At 42.3% G+C, this 18,204-nt stretch overlaps 1 protein-coding gene across 10 annotated transcripts in view; it reads left to right on the plus strand.

Moving 5' to 3' along the window:
• Positions 1-18,204, plus strand: part of cadpsb (Ca2+-dependent activator protein for secretion b) — a gene marked incomplete at its 3' end in the record, with an annotated part of 65,059 nt that overhangs the window by 28,348 nt on the left and 18,507 nt on the right. For 5 of the 10 annotated variants that reach the window (XM_084542987.1, XM_084542988.1, XM_084542989.1 and 2 more), the window contains exons 6-17: positions 823-944; positions 5,663-5,774; positions 6,702-6,841; positions 7,214-7,280; positions 7,481-7,589; positions 7,689-7,901; positions 13,587-13,723; positions 13,816-14,003; positions 15,633-15,734; positions 15,836-15,899; positions 15,996-16,119; positions 17,464-17,532. In XM_084542987.1, coding sequence (XP_084399113.1) covers positions 823-944; positions 5,663-5,774; positions 6,702-6,841; positions 7,214-7,280; positions 7,481-7,589; positions 7,689-7,901; positions 13,587-13,723; positions 13,816-14,003; positions 15,633-15,734; positions 15,836-15,899; positions 15,996-16,119; positions 17,464-17,532 — 1,447 coding nt within the window. Of the gene's footprint in view, positions 1-822; positions 945-5,662; positions 5,775-6,701; positions 6,842-7,213; positions 7,281-7,480; positions 7,590-7,688; positions 7,902-13,586; positions 13,724-13,815; positions 14,004-15,632; positions 15,735-15,835; positions 15,900-15,995; positions 16,164-17,463; positions 17,533-18,204 lie in introns of all 10 variants that reach the window. The other 5 variants (XM_084542990.1, XM_084542992.1, XM_084542995.1 and 2 more) reach the window with 3 other exon arrangements.

Below are 18,204 nucleotides of genomic sequence, written 5' to 3' on the forward strand. Positions count from 1 at the left end.
CCAATATAACATTTGCAATTTTTGTCCCACATTTTTTTTTACAATGACGCTGTTCAGATGTGCTTATTAGTCCTGTACTGTTTTAAATCAGGTCAAATATGCTGTAAATGTCAGCTGTGAATATATAGGATCTACTTTTTACTTTTACTGGTTCCTTTAATGAAAGAGGGAACCGGAAAAGAGGGATAGGGAGGCTGGGGGTTGAGAACTGAGACGATCCAAGACAGAGGTAATACGCACCTTTACATTAAATGTGTTAGGTATGAAATAGAACGACATGAGACGTGGTCTTGTTCTTGAACCTAAATTATAAGAACTTAATAATGTGACAGCAAAACCACAAGGATATCAGTAGCTAAGGTGGGTAAGTTCAGCGCATATTTCTGGCTTTGGTCGCCCCATTTGGAATTCACACTCGCAATAAAGCAGTCCCCCAGGTAGTGTTAGTTCTATATTGTATTTAGTGAGCTATTAAAGACTGGATTAAGACTTGATGTGGTAGATTATGTCTACAAGCAGTTACGATGATGGAGAGTTTTACTTTATGGGAAGGATAGTTGTAATTTTTATGGACTGTTCAGGCAGAAAATCTGCTAAAGTCTACTTTTCTTTCTCTTCTTCTTTGTTTATCCACCAAGAAGCCACCTGCTGTGTAAAGTGTAAATAGCCACAGAGGTTGGGAAAGTATTTCTAAAAAAAGCCTCAAACTGGATTCATTTACTGCCGGCTCATCTGCCGTCGAACCTTTCGCTCTCTGATCCCTCTCATGAGATGAATCACTTCTCGTCTGCAAACTTCTCTGAGGTGTCTGTGCTTTTCCAGGTGGTGATCATGGAAGTGCAGGGGCTGAAATCTCTTGCTCCGAACAGGATTGTTTACTGCACCATGGAGGTGGAGGGAGGCGAGAAACTCCAGACCGACCAAGCAGAGGCGTCCAAGCCGACGTAAGCAGCTGGGCGTGGGGGCACACACACACACACGTGCACGTTAGTTCTTCCACATGTTTTTATGTGCACATTAATGTCCACAGCACATCGTTAGTAGTAATCACGGTCGACCAAACTTCACACGCGACACAGCTTCCAAACTTGGACTGAAACCAAACCGCTGGTGTTCATTTCAAGGGAGATAAAGCTTAATTAAATGTTTGTTGTCGTTTCCTGTAGATAAACCGACTACAGTTTGGAGTACTGTTATTAAGATTATGAAAGGATAAGAGGACGCGTAAAGAAAACTCACATTGATTTGCTGTTAGAAAAAAATGAATTGGCTTTAAAAATTCACTTGTGCCTGTGCTGCCAAAACTCTCCCACATCTGAGTGGCTCCTTGGTAGTAAGGAGATATTTCCAGTGCTCTTGCTAATTTTCTCCGGTTCCTCATTCCCCTCTCAAAAGGCAGTTTGCATGCAAATGTCTGCATTTAAAGGAAAGGATGCTGGGCTGTTGTGCAATCTCAGTGAAATAAAATCTGCTGTTTTTGTCATACAGAACATAAACTGACCAGGAAAGCATGTGTATGCTGCTTAATCAAGTATAGGTTTGTTTTGTCTTGGATCTTGCGGAATGAAAACCCTTTAAAAAGCCTTTAATGTTAAAGCTGCTGAAGTCATTCACAGCTCATGACAAAAATCTTTTTGACCGGGTGATTTCTGACTCAGTGGATCAAGGTGTGAAAACTCATTGTGTGATCCGACAGTATGTCAAGTACAAAATGGAACGGCGTAGTTTGTAAATTTCCCCCCTTCCTTTCAAAATCCCTACACTGTGCACGTCTGCTAAATTTCTTTTCATTATCATTAGTTCATTAAGCCCTGTTCGTGACAATGATGGAGCCCCGGCGAAGAAAAATACATCCTCCGCTAAATATATCCACCGTCTTTTTTTCGTCTAATTAACCACTATTGCGCGGTGCAAGATACGAGAGAAATGTCCATGAAAAATTCATGCAAATATGAGCTATTTTAAGGCCCACATGTCTAATTCAAGAGCCATTTTGTTGAATGGCGTATGAGAGAGATGGAGGGACATAAACGAGGGAAGGGATTAGAGGAGAACAAGGCAAGGCTAATGTGTGTGTCTTAGACATGTTGTCGGGAGCAGAAACGTGTTTGCACATTGTGTGGGATCATTAATCATTAATTTCTAAGAGAAAGATATGGTTTAAGGTTAGAATAAGGTTAGGTTTAGCTTATAAAGTGATGATGGAAATGCAATCGTGTGTGTGTGCGTGTGGATGCTAATGTACAGCACATATATGTACACACACACACAAGGTATTAATGTACAGACTCCTGCAGGTTATTTGCATACTATAATTAGATGTGTTCAGAAACTGCACGCTCAGACGGACTTTCAACTCAGTATTTTGACTTTACATTTGATTCTGCTGTTTGTTATTTTTTTTATTTTCATTTGACCCACTTGAGAGTATACACACACACGCACCCACACACACCCAGGCTTGTGTGTTTTGGAGAGAGAGCTGCAGGAGCACAGCGCTGTCACGTCCATTAATAGACCTTAGATTGAGCCACAAGGTCACCTTCATGCCAGCACAATGGTTCCATCTGAAATCAACGCAGCTCGCCACGGACTCCTCCGCCGTCAGTCAGCAGCTTCTCTGCTCCTCCTCCTGTATGTGCTGGCACTGCAGCCTCTTTGTGTGCAGTAAGAAGAAGTTAATTATGAATGGCAGACATGCATACAAGAGCAAAATATATAAAAAAATAAAAGGCTGGAAATTGACACCATACCTCGCCTCAGAGCAAGGATTCAGGCATTCATATTGTGCGGCTATGGCTGCATTAGGGAGCGCTGACATGCCGGCAGTCATAAGCAGCAGTGATAGGAATTATTATGTTGTGTAGTCTTTATGTGTTTTTTCTTCTTTGCAATCCTTTTGTCTTGTATACACTAGCTTACTGTTAGAGATCCCCTCTGAAATCACGGTTTTAACACTGAAATATCCAGATGTTTGTACCTTGGAATCGCGTGGTACCGATGTCAGTCTCAAAAAAGAAGATTCAGAAAACCAAGGGTTCATAATATGTAACAACACCAACAAACCAAGGTCCTACCTAGATTAGAGTGGGGCTTAGAGTGAATTCAGTGCTGCCTAGATGGTTTCATTTCCCAAACTGGGAATATTCCGACTTCAGTGTCTTCATGCCCCCTTGAAGTCAGAATTTGGCAACAGAGAACAGCGAAGATGTGCTGTATTTCTTTTTAAATGAGACATTGATGGCTGTTTTCAGTATCTGCGTGACAACAAAGAGCAAAGGAAATCAGGGCAGTTGTGACATACGATTGCTTTCAACCATTTGCATGTTAATCAGTGCTTGTGAGAGATGGGCATGCAGCTTGCAAGGAACAAAGAACATTTGCCTTGTTTGGGGAAGGCTTAGTCGTGTCTGCACATACCACGTCAACAACCCGTAGTTTTCCGATTATTCCAACACCACAGGAGCTCTAGTTATGATGAAGTGTGAACACCACGTTATTATTTGTTGGACAACGTCCACAAAGAAGCCTCATGACGTCTAGTGCCTTTACATTTCTAACATCGTAGATGTGACCATTTTAATTTGTAGGCAACTCGTGTTCTTCTTGTTCTTGTTTTTCATTCTTTTTCTTCTTCTCCTTCATCTGAATGACTTTAAAATCAAAACCTTTGGCGTCTAAGCCATTGTCTTAAAGTGTCTGAGTCCAAAGTGAGCAGGTAGTCTTAAGAGGCAGGCGAATGGTGGAGGAGATAGGAGCGGGCTCTAATATTAATATTCACATATCTGTGCATGCAAAATGAGCAAAAGGAGTAGCCATTTTAAATCATAAAGGGATTCTTTAATGGAAAAATAAAACTTAAAAATATGTAATATTAATGAACGGAGGAGAGTTTTAAGGACTTTAATCAACGGCAGGAGAGGAGCTTTAACGGATGGGCTCACGTACTATATATTAGACCTGTCCTAATAGAGTGTAGGACGCCACCTGTTTAAAATTACACTCTTAAACACTGTCAGGCTCAAAAAGGGGCGGCTTAAAATGAATACTTCAAAATTGATTCAACAGAACCAGAGATGTGGCCTTGTTTACTGCCTCCCGTTCTTTTTCACTTGTCAAAACATGATGCCTATATAATATAAAAGTTCAACATGCAATTGCTCCTTCAAACTCCACATCCCCCAGACAAGAGACGTAATTTAGTTTATTGGATTTCACAGAGAATCCTGAGGACCAACAAAAGCTTAATACATTTTCTCCTGAAGTTAGTTTTCTCATGAAAACTTTGATTAAAATAAAACTGTCACCCACTTTATTTATCCCGTGGGAAATTCAGTAATGCCCACATGTACATGGAGGTACTAGTCGCTTTACTGTAATTATTCACGCTGGCCACAGAGTCACCATGTCCAATTTTAATGTGAAGATATGGGGAGGGGGAATTTTTATTTCAGGACCAAAAGACTAGTTCAACAAGCAGGGCTGGACTTATTAAGAAGGTGTCTTTCAAAGTCGTTTCAGTACCAAATGTCCGTCTGCTGCAGCTCTGCGGTCTGTGGAAGGATAGGGGAATTTTTCTCTTAAAAAAATATTAACTTTAGAAGATAGCAGGTCGATTTGACGGAGCTGGACTGAGGACTCGTAACAGTGTCCGCTGAACTTAAGAGGTCATTTTTACACAGAATGGAAACTGTGAATTCTGTTGGGCCATAAAAGTGAAAGTCGGTATTGGAAAAGTTCTGACCCATGGCTCGGAGTCTAAGTTTGAGCCTGGCTCTCTCCAGGTTTTTGTGGGTTTCCTGTAGGGTACTTCACTCCCTTCTTCTTCAGTATAAAGACATGGAGGCCAGCTGGACTGGAGAGGCTCTTATCTCTATCACAAATGTATTCACTGTTAGAAATGAAAACAAACTATACATTTTTTTTAAGTGAGTTAGTCATTACACCTGGTTATGAAATCTAATTTTCACGCTGGTTGTTTTAGCACCTAGCACTTTGAATTGCCTTTTGCAAGATGCTGTGCAAACTTCACTTTTTTTTGAGAAATGCCTGCGTTGAGGTTAAATAAAGACAAAGTCAGCAGTGTTTGACTTTGGTCAGTCTGTGATGTCTGACTGCTGCTCTCATAAGATACGTGTTTGTTATATAAAATTCCCTCCCGAGTGCAGCTTTAACCACGTCTGGTGTAAAAATAGCAGGAATGCATTTAACAAGTGACAGTGATGCGGAGGGATAGTGAGGTTGTGTGTGTGTGTGTCAGATTTATGAGTTCTTCTTTTTTAATTCTTCTTTAAAAAAAAATAAAAAAAACTTCCCATCATTCCCCAATCATTTTTCTCTTGTGAAAAAAAGAAGACTAGCGGGCGTGTGTGTGTGTGTATGTGTGTGTCTATAAACAATGTATTGTCTCCTCTCTATTAGATATTTTTATCCCAGCAGCCCAAAAGCTGCCATTTCAAGGTATTATTGAAGTAGGAGAGTATCAAAAAGCAGGGATGTTATTTCTTTGATTTCTGTATCATTTGTCTATTTGAACAGTTTACTGACATTTTTCTTCGTGACTTTTATGAACCAGGATTTCTGGAGATGAAGCCGTCGTTTTCATTCAGTCACCGCTGTCATGGAAGCTAACCTCTGGAGTGTCTTTTGTTGTGTGTTTCAGCTGGGGGACCCAAGGGGACTTCACCACCACACACCCTCTGCCTGCTGTCAAGGTGAAACTGTTTACGGAGAGTACAGGAGTCCTGGCACTGGAGGACAAAGAACTGGGCAGGGTAACACTTCAGTTCATTTTCATTTGTACCTCTGTAGCTCTGATCTCAACATAACCGTGGGAATACAGCGAGGAGTATGAACAGAAATGATTTTAATGAGCCAGAAAGATTCTCCTGACTCAGAAATAGCCTTTTTTGTTGTTGTTTTGCAAGTAAAACATGAGAGGGGAGTTGTCAAAATAAGAAACTCATAAGCAAAGCTCGAGTACCAGTGAATTTTTATTTGGGCGTTTTTGCGAGTACTGGAGGAGCAAACAACACATCCTTTTTGTGTTTGCTCCCAGCAAACACTCATTTTGCTGCATTCACTGTGTACTCGTGTGTGACTGGGACTCTTTTGAATTATACTGCCGTGCTTTGGTTAAAAGTAGGCTGATAAAAATATCCCATTCCTAACTACACATGTCTTTTATTTATTTATTTTTTAAATCCACTGCATCTGGGAATTAAATGTAAAGAGAGCAGAAACACTGATGTGTTCTCTGCCTCGCGTTCACCTAGCGGTGTAAACGTGATAAAAAGTTAAGGAAGGTGATGTTGCTGGTCGGCGTTCGGGCAGCGGCGCCTCAGACGTCCCTGTAGTGGCGGTGACCTTGGCCGTGACAAGGCTCTTTGATCTCCCACTGCAGCAGAGTTGGCAGGAGAGCAAGCTTCCTCAAAGCTCTTTAACTCAGCGAAGAGAGATTAGGCCTCCTCTTCTGGGAGGCAGAGCAAAGCGCTGTTCTGTTCCTCCGCCGTGACTCACTTTTATTATTTCACCCGTGAAAGAAACACACATAATCACCAGCCGGTGCAAACGCGCTGATTGGTGCTGCTGAATGTTGCACGAGGTGAGATAAAAGATCCTGCACCTGCATATCAGTGCTAACAGTTATTAAGTCGGTTTTGATTGTTTTTTTTTTTGTTTTTTTTTTCCTTTGAGCGCAGGTTGTCCTCCACCCTACACCCAACAGCCCCAAACAGTCAGAGCTCCATAAGATGACCGTGACCAAGGCTTGCCCTGACCAAGATCTCAAGATCAAACTGGCCATACGTATGGACAAGCCACAGAACATGAAGCACTGCGGGTGAGACATCCACTGCCAAGCTGCATTTATAGTGCGCTCATATGCTTTTCATTTCCGATGTCTCTCCCATAGATCTCCAACCCTCTCAGCTCCTTGGCCTAATTTCTATTCATGTACCATGGAAAAATACTGTGAAGAGCACTACTCCCCCTAGTGGACACCTGAGTGTACTTTCATTTAAAACCCACACACTGGAAATGATTGGATTAATTAGATTTAATTCATCCTTATGGTATAGATTTAAAGAATATTAATTTATGTGTCAATGCACGTTAATTCATATGAAACTAAATGTTTTTCAGTGCACCAGATACATTGCCCATCTGTGTTATTTATGACATGTTTGCTGCATTTCATGTGTGTATTTGACAGGTATCTGTGGGCTTTTGGGAAGAATGTTTGGAAGCGCTGGAAGAAGCGTTTCTTTGTCCTCGTGCAGGTAAGCTGTTGTTAAAATGAAAGGCTTCTTCCCTTTGGCTGAATGACCCTCTTATGAGGTTGTTTTTAGATGATTTCCTTTAAATCTAGTTACAAAATTGAGCATGTACAAAGAGTATTAGACTTAAGACTGTATAGACTGTATTTTGTTTTTACTGTCAGTATTCAGCAGCTGCTTGACTCTGATCTTCTGTTTTGTAGGTGAGTCAGTATACGTTTGCAATGTGCAGCTACAGAGAGAAAAAATCAGAACCACAGGAGCTTCTTCAGTTGGACGGCTATACTGTGGACTACAGTGACCCCCAGCCAGGTGAGATGGCACGCAACAAGAACGAGAAGAATCTGCAGCAACCACGCAAAACCGCGTTAACTGTCAAACCACTCCATCTTTAACGTTCATTTCTTTCAGGCCTGGATGGTGGCAGGGCTTTCTTCAACGCAGTGAAGGAAGGCGACACTGTGATCTTTGCCAGCGATGACGAGCAGGACCGCATCCTGTGGGTCCAGGCCATGTATCGCGCCACTGGCCAGTCCCACAAGCCTGTCCCTCCCACTCAGGTCCAGAAACTAAACTCCAAAGGGGGTGCCTCAGCCCAGATGGACGCTCCCATTTCTCAGTTCTGTAAGTAGCCCGAAACACAACGCGCTCACTTATGCAAAAACAAAGCAGTTTCCATTCACAAAGCAGTGAAAGCTCTAACCCATAAGTGTCTCACGCCATGCGCTCCACACTGCAGTCACAAAACGTGCTGGTAGAACTAACACACAGGCACGCACGCACATGCATTTGATCTCTCACAGCTCCCTCCAGCATCTAATGGACTTCCACTCATTATCACCACTCCCACAGTGTTTGAAGGTGCAACTCCATGCTATTCCATCAGTCTGTTTGCAAGGAATAACCAACCAGAAGCAGGATAAAGCGTGCACAGTGTGTTTTTAAAATTACAAAGGTCACCACACAAAAGACTTGAACATTCAAGCCTGCTGGGGTTGAATTCAGACTGACAGTGCCAGGGTGCGCTGCTCTCGTCCTAACCGTAGGCCTGTTTTGATCCAGTCGTAGCTCTAGAGGGCAGCTTTGAAGGCAGTTTCTCAGATGGTTCTCTTGTCATTGAATGACGCCCAAGCCAGACTTGCCTAAAGTTTTAACCAATCTGTCACTGTACTTGCACCTCTGAGCAATCCACAGGTCAGATAGCAAAGTGAAGGTAAGACTGTCTGCAGTAGTGTGGCATCTGTACCAGCTTCTGTCGTAACCGTCTCCTGTGTCCCCTCCCCTCATTAAAGAAGGGAAAAATCTATATTTTTCTAAGTATCACCATAAGATCAGCCAGCGGCGTTTTCTTTCTCCACACAATCTGTATTTACTCAAGTTGGTTTTGACGTATGCAGTCAATGATTATTTAAGTCCAAATGCGTCCTTGTCCGTGACAGCACTAACATAGAACATAGCTTAATCTCACATACTGCTTAACAATTCACAATAATAGATCCTGCTATTCAGAACAAAACATGCCTATTTGTGTGCAAATTCTGTCTCCATAGGCTGTAATGATTTTCTTTCATACAAGGAATGAAAACAACAATTGGCAATTCAGTACAAATACAAATACTATAAACTGACACCCAGGGTTGCAACTCTATCAGTAATAACAATAATTGTAAAAGTGAACATATCAGAAGACATGAATTGGGTCAGTTACTCAGAATCCTATCACATAAAAGTCTATGTTGTTTCTCCATTGGTTTCTTTGTCCAGTATGTGATTGTTCTTGTGGTTAGTTGACTCCTCTGATGCCAGCTGTTGCCATTCAAAGCCTCCTTCACAGTGGCACAGACCTCCTCCCCCCCCTCCCTGAAACATTGTGGCACACCACGCGTACATGTTTCACCCCCTGGTGGTCTTGAATGGCACTGGGACCATAACATACACAGGCCCTCCTGACTCTGCTGCAGTGGACGGATAGAAAAACGAGACTCCTATGAAGGTCCTGTGCAAGCTGCGCATCACAGTGCTCTTCCCCAGTTAACCGGTTTCATTATTGAAGGTGTTTTTTTGATGCACATCACACACCGTGAGTGTACTATTAAACAGTGACAGACTTAACATATAACACATCTCCAAATATGGCTTAAAGGGGTACTCCGCCAATTTAGAGAGCTTAATAAGAAACACATTTGATATAAAAACAAACAAAAAGGCTGAGACATGCTGACTTTTACTCCATATCTGAATCAAGATGCAAAAACTCAACGCTTCCTGTCATAAGCGATATGTAGGCATTTTTTGACTTGTCATAGCTCCTCTAGAGCTACAGACATTACACAGCTGCTATTAGATGTTTATTTTTCTTGCCACCTGGTTTTATCCTCAGTGGTTGCAAAAGTATGTCCAGCAAAAGGTGCATATTATAAGTGGAAAAACAGTTTCAAAGTGCACAAGCCTTCCGCTGTGTTGACACTACCTGCTATAAGCAACAGGCTTAGTGGAAGCCGGCGATACGAAGCCACAAAGTAAAGCTGCGCTAGTTTCAAGCTCCAGTGGCGCGTGGCTACCAGTCACATTGGTTTTTTTATTACCAGCTCGTTTTTTTTTTGTTGTTGTTTTTTTTTCTTTAAATGGAACGACGACACAGCAGCATCACCTCACCAAGTGCTTTAGCGGCGTTTCAGTGGTGACTCCGTTTTTGTAACTGTTGCTGCTCGTAGTGTGGATGCAGCATCAGTGCAGTTCAGTAGCAATATCCAGTAAAATCAATGGAGTGCTCTTTTAAAGCATGCATGGACATGATGCCGGAGTTGAGATACGTTATTTTTTACAATTTAATAGTGTTGCCACTATTCTAGCCTCTTCAGGACCTTCATAGTCTCGTTTCTTTAAAAAACATTAAAAAACTATAAGAATAAAGAATTAAAAAAAGGCAGATATATTTTGCAGGTAAAACTTGGATAGGTGCGTTTGCGAGCGCCCGTTTTAAAAGCTGTTTTATGTGCTATTAGACACAGTGACAGTACTTAACGTGCAGCTCTGAACTCCTTAAGTACTTGTCCATAATCCCGAATAAATAAACTGCAGTGGAGTGATGAGGATCGTAAATTCTGTCTTCCTCCCCCTGTTTCTCTCTCTCTCTCTCGCTCTCTCTGTCTCTCTCTCTGTCTTTCTATAATGCCTCTACATCTGTTGTTCACATATCCTCACATGTGCTCACACACCACCACCCACAAACTATCATGTTGGTATAGGTTGTTGTTTTTGAGTTGTGTTTTCTTCTTCATGCTTTGCCTGGACCCTTCTTGAGTAATGCAGCTGCTAGGTCAGGGTCTCTCGTGATTGCTCTCCTCCAGCCTTGTTGCTAGTCTTTATGTTATTCTGGTTTGTCCCTTCTTACCCTGCTGTCTTCTAGCTGGACTCAAGGGTAAGTGCTTCCCTGTAGCCGGCACAGCTCAGATAATCCCCGCCGATTATCTGACAAATGCAACGTTCTTTCTCTCTTCTTTCCCTCTTCTCCTTTTTTTTCACGTCTCGCTTCATGTCTTAGATATTAGATGATGACTTTTTTTGTTTTTTAACAACCTCAGCTTTGAGGATCAAAGTATAAGCATCCATTCGTGCCAGTTTAGGATGCATGTATTTTTATTATAAGAATTTATTATTTGGCTCAGTAATAGTTAAACTTGATATTATAGTTGTTTCTGCATAATTGCCTTCTCTCTTTATTCTTATTGGTGACCGGATCCCTCAGAGTAAAGCAAAGCGATGCTAAAATGAAAAGAAATAGCAAAATAGGAGAAAGATTTAACATGTAAATTTTATTGTTAACAACATATGTTCCAGGAGCTGAAACCAAACTGGCCCCTTTAAGCGGTTAGGTAAAAATCAAGAAGATATTAGATGCTTTTCTTTATGTTTATTCAAAGCTAGAGGCAAATTGTGAATTACGATGGCTTTCTGGGATGCAGTCAGTTTTCAAAATGAGTGTTTACGTTGATCCTGCTTTACTTCAGAGGGCTCAATTGCTTTTAATTCTTTTTCTTTGAACTTTTCTCGATGAGAGTTGGCAAATATGTATGCGGAGTATTCTGAATGCCAAAGACAAGGAGTAGCTAATGCCGCCCCTTCTTACGATAAAATACTCCGGTCCCCCCTCTCCCCCCTTCCCTCCTACAGTAGATGGGCCTGTAGATAGAGGCTAGACCGGTGCTACACCTCCAGAACGGAGAGATCTCATTTTGATTTCTTTTGACTGCCCTTGTTTGCCTGAATAGGAGAACACCTGTGTCATGTGTCCATACTTTTGTAAGAATACAGGAGTTTTCATTCATTTCCTCCATCTCCCAGAGAATGATACAGTTTTGCCTCTGTCGGCTTCATGCTATTTACCCATGTACTTGCACCAAATTGTATTGCTACCCTATTAGAGTCCTCTGGTAGTGGTATGCCTGTTAGTGTGCTCTGTAGAGATCATGAATACACTGCAACATATTCAAGTATTGTCAACTTGCAAATGCGTAGAGAAAAAAAAAAAAGAAAAAAAGAGAATGCCAAAAAAAAATGATGAAAAGCGAATTTGAAAATGGGTCTGCAAATGTGCATGACGTTTAAAAAAGCTTTAATGAAAAGTCACACTGTTCTCCAGCATGTGATGATTTCTACATGAATGCAACAGTATTCTCATATTAACTCTGGTGATTTGGTCTTTTTCTTCGTGGTTGAAGTTATCATTGTAAGTGGTAAAGTTCCCGTAGCACTGGGTGTATTCTGGACTTAAATTCCATTTCCTCATTTGATCCAACCAAGCGAAATACAGCCTCACTCACTGTGTCTCATGGTTCAACCCCAGGCACCTTCTGTTCACACTTTAGATGTTTTTCTCGCTATTTTAACGCTCCTCCACGACATCACTTCCTCTGCGACGTGTCCCAAAGTGAATTGTTCTCATCACTTCCCACCAACACTTGTCTGATCACTGTCTTATTGTCCCACTAAAAAAAGCTTGTCTTTACCAACCCCGGTCCTCCCGGATCTAGTCACCGTCTGTCATCCGGTACTGGGCTCACATCCTCAGTGTATCTGGACGTCATGTGTTAACTCTCCTACTCTTTCCCATTTTTTTTACATTATGACTTACTGTATGTGTCTTGTCACTCTCTTCTTCTCTCTTATTTTCATTGTCCGCACTTTACTTGTTGTCTCACAGGTTTTCCTTCTCAGATTGGAGTAAAAATAAGAGAAGTGTAACTCTGTAGGTTCCTTTTATTAGCAACTTTCAGTGAATGTTTAGCACCCACATTACACCCTTTCCCTCTACCCTCTCACTAACCTGGAGGTTGACAGATGTCAGTTGTGCTCTATTCAGTACCCCCACCCTCAAATCATCATCACTTGTGTCAGTGCCTCTCAGACTTGACACCTGTCACTCACACAGAGGGCACGACTGCACCTCTTATCTATTTTGAATCATCTTTTGTCCCCATCACTTTGTCATTTACGCGTTGACAGCTGTAATATTTAAAGAGTAGAAAAGATTTTCAGTTTAGCAGACGTTATCTACTGTGATTCTGAAAGTTAAAAACTGATTATTCATGTGAGGGTTTCTCAGCCTTCGTTTATTAGTTTCATGACTTTACAAAGTTTGATGCTACTAATGTGTCCTTTCTACACTGAATTTCAAGGAGCAGGTGTTTCGAAAATCGAAAAGTCCTCTTGATAGAGAGAAGGTTAACGGCAAAAGTTATGAAGCAAGACAAACATTAAAAAACAAAAAAAACAGACAGAGCTCCAGAGAGAAATCTGCAAATCTCAAGGCAATATTATTTTTTTTTCTTGCATTAGCACTTTTCTCACCATGTTCAAATCAATTTTGCCATATCTGTGTCTTTTTTACTAGCACACGTTTAAATATTTGTCAGGACCTGAGTGACAACAGTCGCGAATGGCAGAATCTATTGAAAACATAAAGAGGAATGCAACCAGTTTTGTGTAGCGGCACTTTTCAGACTTCTTTATTCTAAGATGCATGCATGCACATACAGTAGGAGCACCCGTCCCTCTGAGCTCAGCTTCAGACTGATACTATCTCATCCACCAATACAGAAAAAAAAAAATACCCAAAACCTCTTTACGCTGTCCGACACAATGCAAGTTGACAATGTAAGCTGTACGTGTTTATAATTTGCCCTTAGAAGTAGCCAAAGAGATCCCTGGTGTTTCTTGTGCTGTAATGAAGACTTGCTGTTTGCCCGTGCCTCACTCATGTCCTCTCCTCTGAACCGTGTGCTTTTCCCTGTGCCATTGGCCGGATAGACGCTGACAGAGCTCAGAAACATGGCATGGATGAATTTATCTCCGCTAACCCCTGTAGCTTTGACCACGCCTCGCTTTTTGAGATGGTGCAGCGGCTCACGTTGGACCACAGGCTCAATGACACCTTCTGCTGCTTGGTGAGTGTCTCTCTGCTTCTTATGGCATCATCTCCTCATTAACGGTTGCTTTTTGTCATCCGTGACGCAACGTCTGTGTTTGTGTCGTTCAGGGATGGTTCAGCCCGGGCCAGGTGTTTGTCCTGGATGAGTACTGTGCGAGGAACGGAGTGCGAGGTTGTCACAGACATCTGTGTTACCTGGGTGATCTACTGGAAAGGGCAGAAAACGGGGCGATCATCGACCCCACTCTTCTTCACTACAGCTTCGCTTTTTGCGCCTCCCATGTCCATGGGAACAGGTGTGCCCTGATACCCTCTTTTAAAATGGATTGTGACGTTGTTTAATTTGTGTTAAAGTGCGTTAAAATCTTTTGACAGCTGAAAGCTTATTTCAGTCAAGTAGATATTGTATTATATTAGACAAGGTGAGACATATACATATCTATATAACAGGTGAGAACATTAAATCTGTATTAACAATAGACTGTGCAGAAAAGATGGATGAAGCCACCGGGCCTCTGCAATACCTCTAATGATCACTAGGTGCAGTCTCCGAAAAATCTCTGTCTTCAGCAGAGTCAATAAACGTTCTTCCTTAAAGTCATTATGATGTCATTAGCTAAATTCACTTCAGTCAGGACCACTTTAGTCAAAGAAAACGGGCTTCTGTGAAAGACCTAAGGCGAGCACACCGCCCTTCCGTGTGTCTACAAGGCAGGGAGAGCAGCATCAAAGACCCCCTAGGATAAAGAACAGAGCAGAAATCAATCTGCACAGAAATGGCATTGATTAAGACACACGGGGCTTGAAAAGGAGGCGCCCGGGTGGAGGTGGAGGTTCGGCAGGCTAAAGCAGATTAGATAAGCACCGTGGATGCGCCAGCGGATGCGTCACAGATCAACGATCAGCTGATGTAGCCGGGATAGTGATGCAACCTGCCTGAAATAAACGGCGTGCATTTCTTCTGAACAGAGGGCCGGTGGTCTACTGGGCACGCTGTATACCACAATATGGTGGTTAGCACTGATAACAGACTGGAGACCTGTCCAGGGTGCACCCCGTCTCTTGCCCAATGACAGCTGGGAAAAGGCTTCAGCCCCCTGCGACCCTCCAAAGGACAAACGATTGCAGAAAATGAATGTATGAATGTAAATACGGTCAATTCTGCCATGTACAATGGCTAATTACAATAACTGAGGTTTCAGATGTCATGGCCCTGTGGTTACGTCCATCTTTTACATACAGTCGATGGTCAAAACACTGGATAAGAGGAGAATTACAAGGTCAGCGTCATCTGTATCATCGTGAACGTCTTCTGTTTTTCTGTCTATTTAATTTTTGTCACGTTTACGTTTGCTCACTTTTTTACGTTTTATTGCTTGTGTCACATGATTTGCTATTTCGTGCTTCACGTTATGTTAATCTGGTTTCTATGTCTCTGCATATTTCCTTGTTTTCTACCATTTTTCTTTGTTTTTTCTTTTCTCTCTGTCCTTTTGTTGCCATAGTCTCTTACTGTCCATATTATTCATCCTCCCATGCGTCCGTTAAAGTCAGAGAGGGCAGCAATTACTGGGGGCCGCTGGGCTATGAGGCCCTAATATCCCCAAAGAGCTCCCAAAGCCCAGATCCTCGTGCTGCCTCTAAACGAGCACACATGTTCAAGTTTAGAATGAGAAAGGAGTCCAAAATACCACTCATTCGAAGTCAAGAAAGGTGAGATATTATCATTTATTTCTAAGAGTAACACAAAGGGAACTCAAGAAAAAAACATCTCACACAGTTTGCTGCTGGGGACAGAAAGCTGTCAGCTTCTTTTTTTAAACATTTTGTTCTTACTCCTGTTGGACTAAGGGTGAGAGATTGCATGAGCTGAATCTCTGCAGGGTTTCAGCTGGGTTTAAAATGTGTGGGTGTGATCCTCATAGGCCAGACGGGCTGAGCACAGTGAAAGTGGACGAGAAGGAGCGCTTTGAAGACATCAAGGAACGGTTGCGCGTGATATTGGAAAACCAGATTGTAAATTTCAGGTGATTGCCAACTCACCCACGGCACATTTCCTCAAGTCACAGCCCATTATGGCCATTCTGTTCTCTTATTACATTTTTTTGGTCTCCATCTTCCCTTGTAGATATTGTTTCCCCTTCGGCCGTCCAGAGGGTGCACTGAAGGCCACTTTATCTTTGCTGGAGAGGGTTTGTAAATGCTAAAACATTCTCAGTGAAAAAACAACCGCGACGCAGTGGAAACGTGGAGGTTGCATGACTGCTCTTTAATGTAATCTGATGTAGGTCCTGATGAAGGACATTGTGACCCCAGTTCCACAAGAAGAAGTTAAAGGAGTTATCCGCAAATGTTTGGAGCAGGCCGCTCAGCTCAACTACCAGCGGATTACAGAATATGCTAAAATTGAAGGTAATCAGAACCACACAATCCAGCTTCACATAGTGACCGCTGGAGTGAATGTGCTAATAATAAATACAACTGGTTATAAAGAATGTCATTATGCAGTAGAGTCATTTTAAATGGTTTCAATTAGAAATGCTCAGACTGTGGTTGTGTGGAGCAAAAGTAGAAAAAAACAAAAGCACTAAATATATTCTTACTACTGCAGTATGAGATTGTCACTGTAACCTATTTATCAACGTGTGGTGAATTCACTTGGCATACAGTATATTTGTGTCCATATCCCAAATGATTTTGAGGCATCCCGAATTATTTGTCGGTTACTCTCTGTCTCTCAGTCCAATAACTCTCTCCTTTGTTTCAGGCCTGCTTTAGCTCTGTGCTGTTCTGTAGGTCAAGTTGGCTTTTGTGTAGAGGTGTGTGAGTAAAAATGCATTCAAATCCAAAGCCCTGAAATCTGTTGCTGTGCCGATCTCTCATTGTGCCTTGACTTTTCAAGCTGTGTGGTATCCTGGCCTCTGACATTTGAACGATAGGGCTGCGGGTTTAGCTCCCAGTCGACGTACACTCCCCCCCTCTCCCACTATCTCACCGTAGCCTCCTCTCACCTCTCTGATTCCTCCAGCTGACTCTGCCTGTCTCTCTTTACACCCCCCTCGCCCTCCTCCTCCTCCCTCTTTGCCTTGAAATACCAGCAGCTCTCCTGTCACCTTTGTCTCACGCTCTTGCTGAAGACCGCTATCTACTGCTCTCCTTCCCTCCCTGTCTGCTCTGCTTTTTTCTCCTCCCCCACAGTTGCCGGCTTTGCCACAGATATCACTTTATTTAACCTCTTTACTATGTGATAAGCGTCCTTTAACCCAAAGGAATGCTGGGATTGAACACACACAAACCAGCATCAGCCACTTGCATGTGCTTTGAGACATAACAACATGACCTTTCTTTATTGGCATGGATTACATACAAAAAAGAAAAAGAAATGCGTTAAGACATTTTGTGATGTCTTATTCTCTTTCCCTCTGTCTCTTCTTTCAGTATACCCATTAAATGCATTGACATGCACATTTACATAGAAATCTGTGATGTTGTTTATGCCTTGAAAGAAATAACTCAGGGTGCTAAAGATACTAAGGTTTCAAGCCTTACTATCTTTCCATGCTGTGTGAGTTTACTCCCCCCTCTGTCCTTGTGAGACGTCTGGTTCAAAACAAACCAAACATTTGGCTACTACCGGGCCTCCTGCCCAGACTGAATGTCGTTTTCACCTGGACAGCCCTCTTCCCATCAGCTTCTGATGTCTGGCCTTCCCACTTCTGACCCCAGCCTCTTGCATGCCACGATCCTTTTTTATAGGAAAAAAGAGGGAAATGTATGAGCACCCTGTCTTCTGCTTGGCGTCTCAAGTGATGGATTTAACCATCCGTGAGTACCTTCATCATCCTCTCCCCAGTTTCCTGCTCCTCCTTTTTTTTTTTTTTTTAAGCGCTCTTTCACCTCATCCTCCTTCTGCCTCTTCTCTTTCTTCAGAGATGTTGCTCCTGCCATGCTTGTTTTTTATCTGTGCCTATTGTCTGTGAGAGTGAGTGGGGAGCACGCCAGTCAAGAGGTCTGAGCTGTACCGCACTAAATCAGTCGGGGTCCTTTTTTTAGCACCATCTGTTTGTGATGGACATGAATGAGCAGTCTGGTCTGTAAGCTTCTTTCTTTTAGTTGGATGCCCATTCCTTTGACTTGAATGCATTTTTATATTGCTTACATTGGTATCTCCTCCAGTCATTTGGTCTGATCATGTGTCAGTGGTGTACTGTGACGAACAGGTAGGCTTTTTTCTTTCACTGTGCTACGAGAGATAGTGACGGAGCATCAGTCGACAAGAGCTATTGAGCGGGAAAGACAGGCTAGGCTCCACTTTGTGTTTATTTTAAATAAATCAACTCAAGTCACTCAGTGTGTCCTGTCTACGATCCCAGTAGCTGTTTGTGTGTCCTGCCTGTTTACGACAGTCTGAGCTTTGTCTGTTTGTTAACAAACATCTTATCACCTTTTTTAATTTCCACTTTTCCACAGGCTAATGTTTCAGCGTTTCTGTTTTTT

Source organism: Chelon labrosus, assembly GCF_963514085.1.
Source record: "Chelon labrosus genome assembly, chromosome: 4".
In the NCBI taxonomy this organism is placed as follows: domain Eukaryota; kingdom Metazoa; phylum Chordata; class Actinopteri; order Mugiliformes; family Mugilidae; genus Chelon; species Chelon labrosus.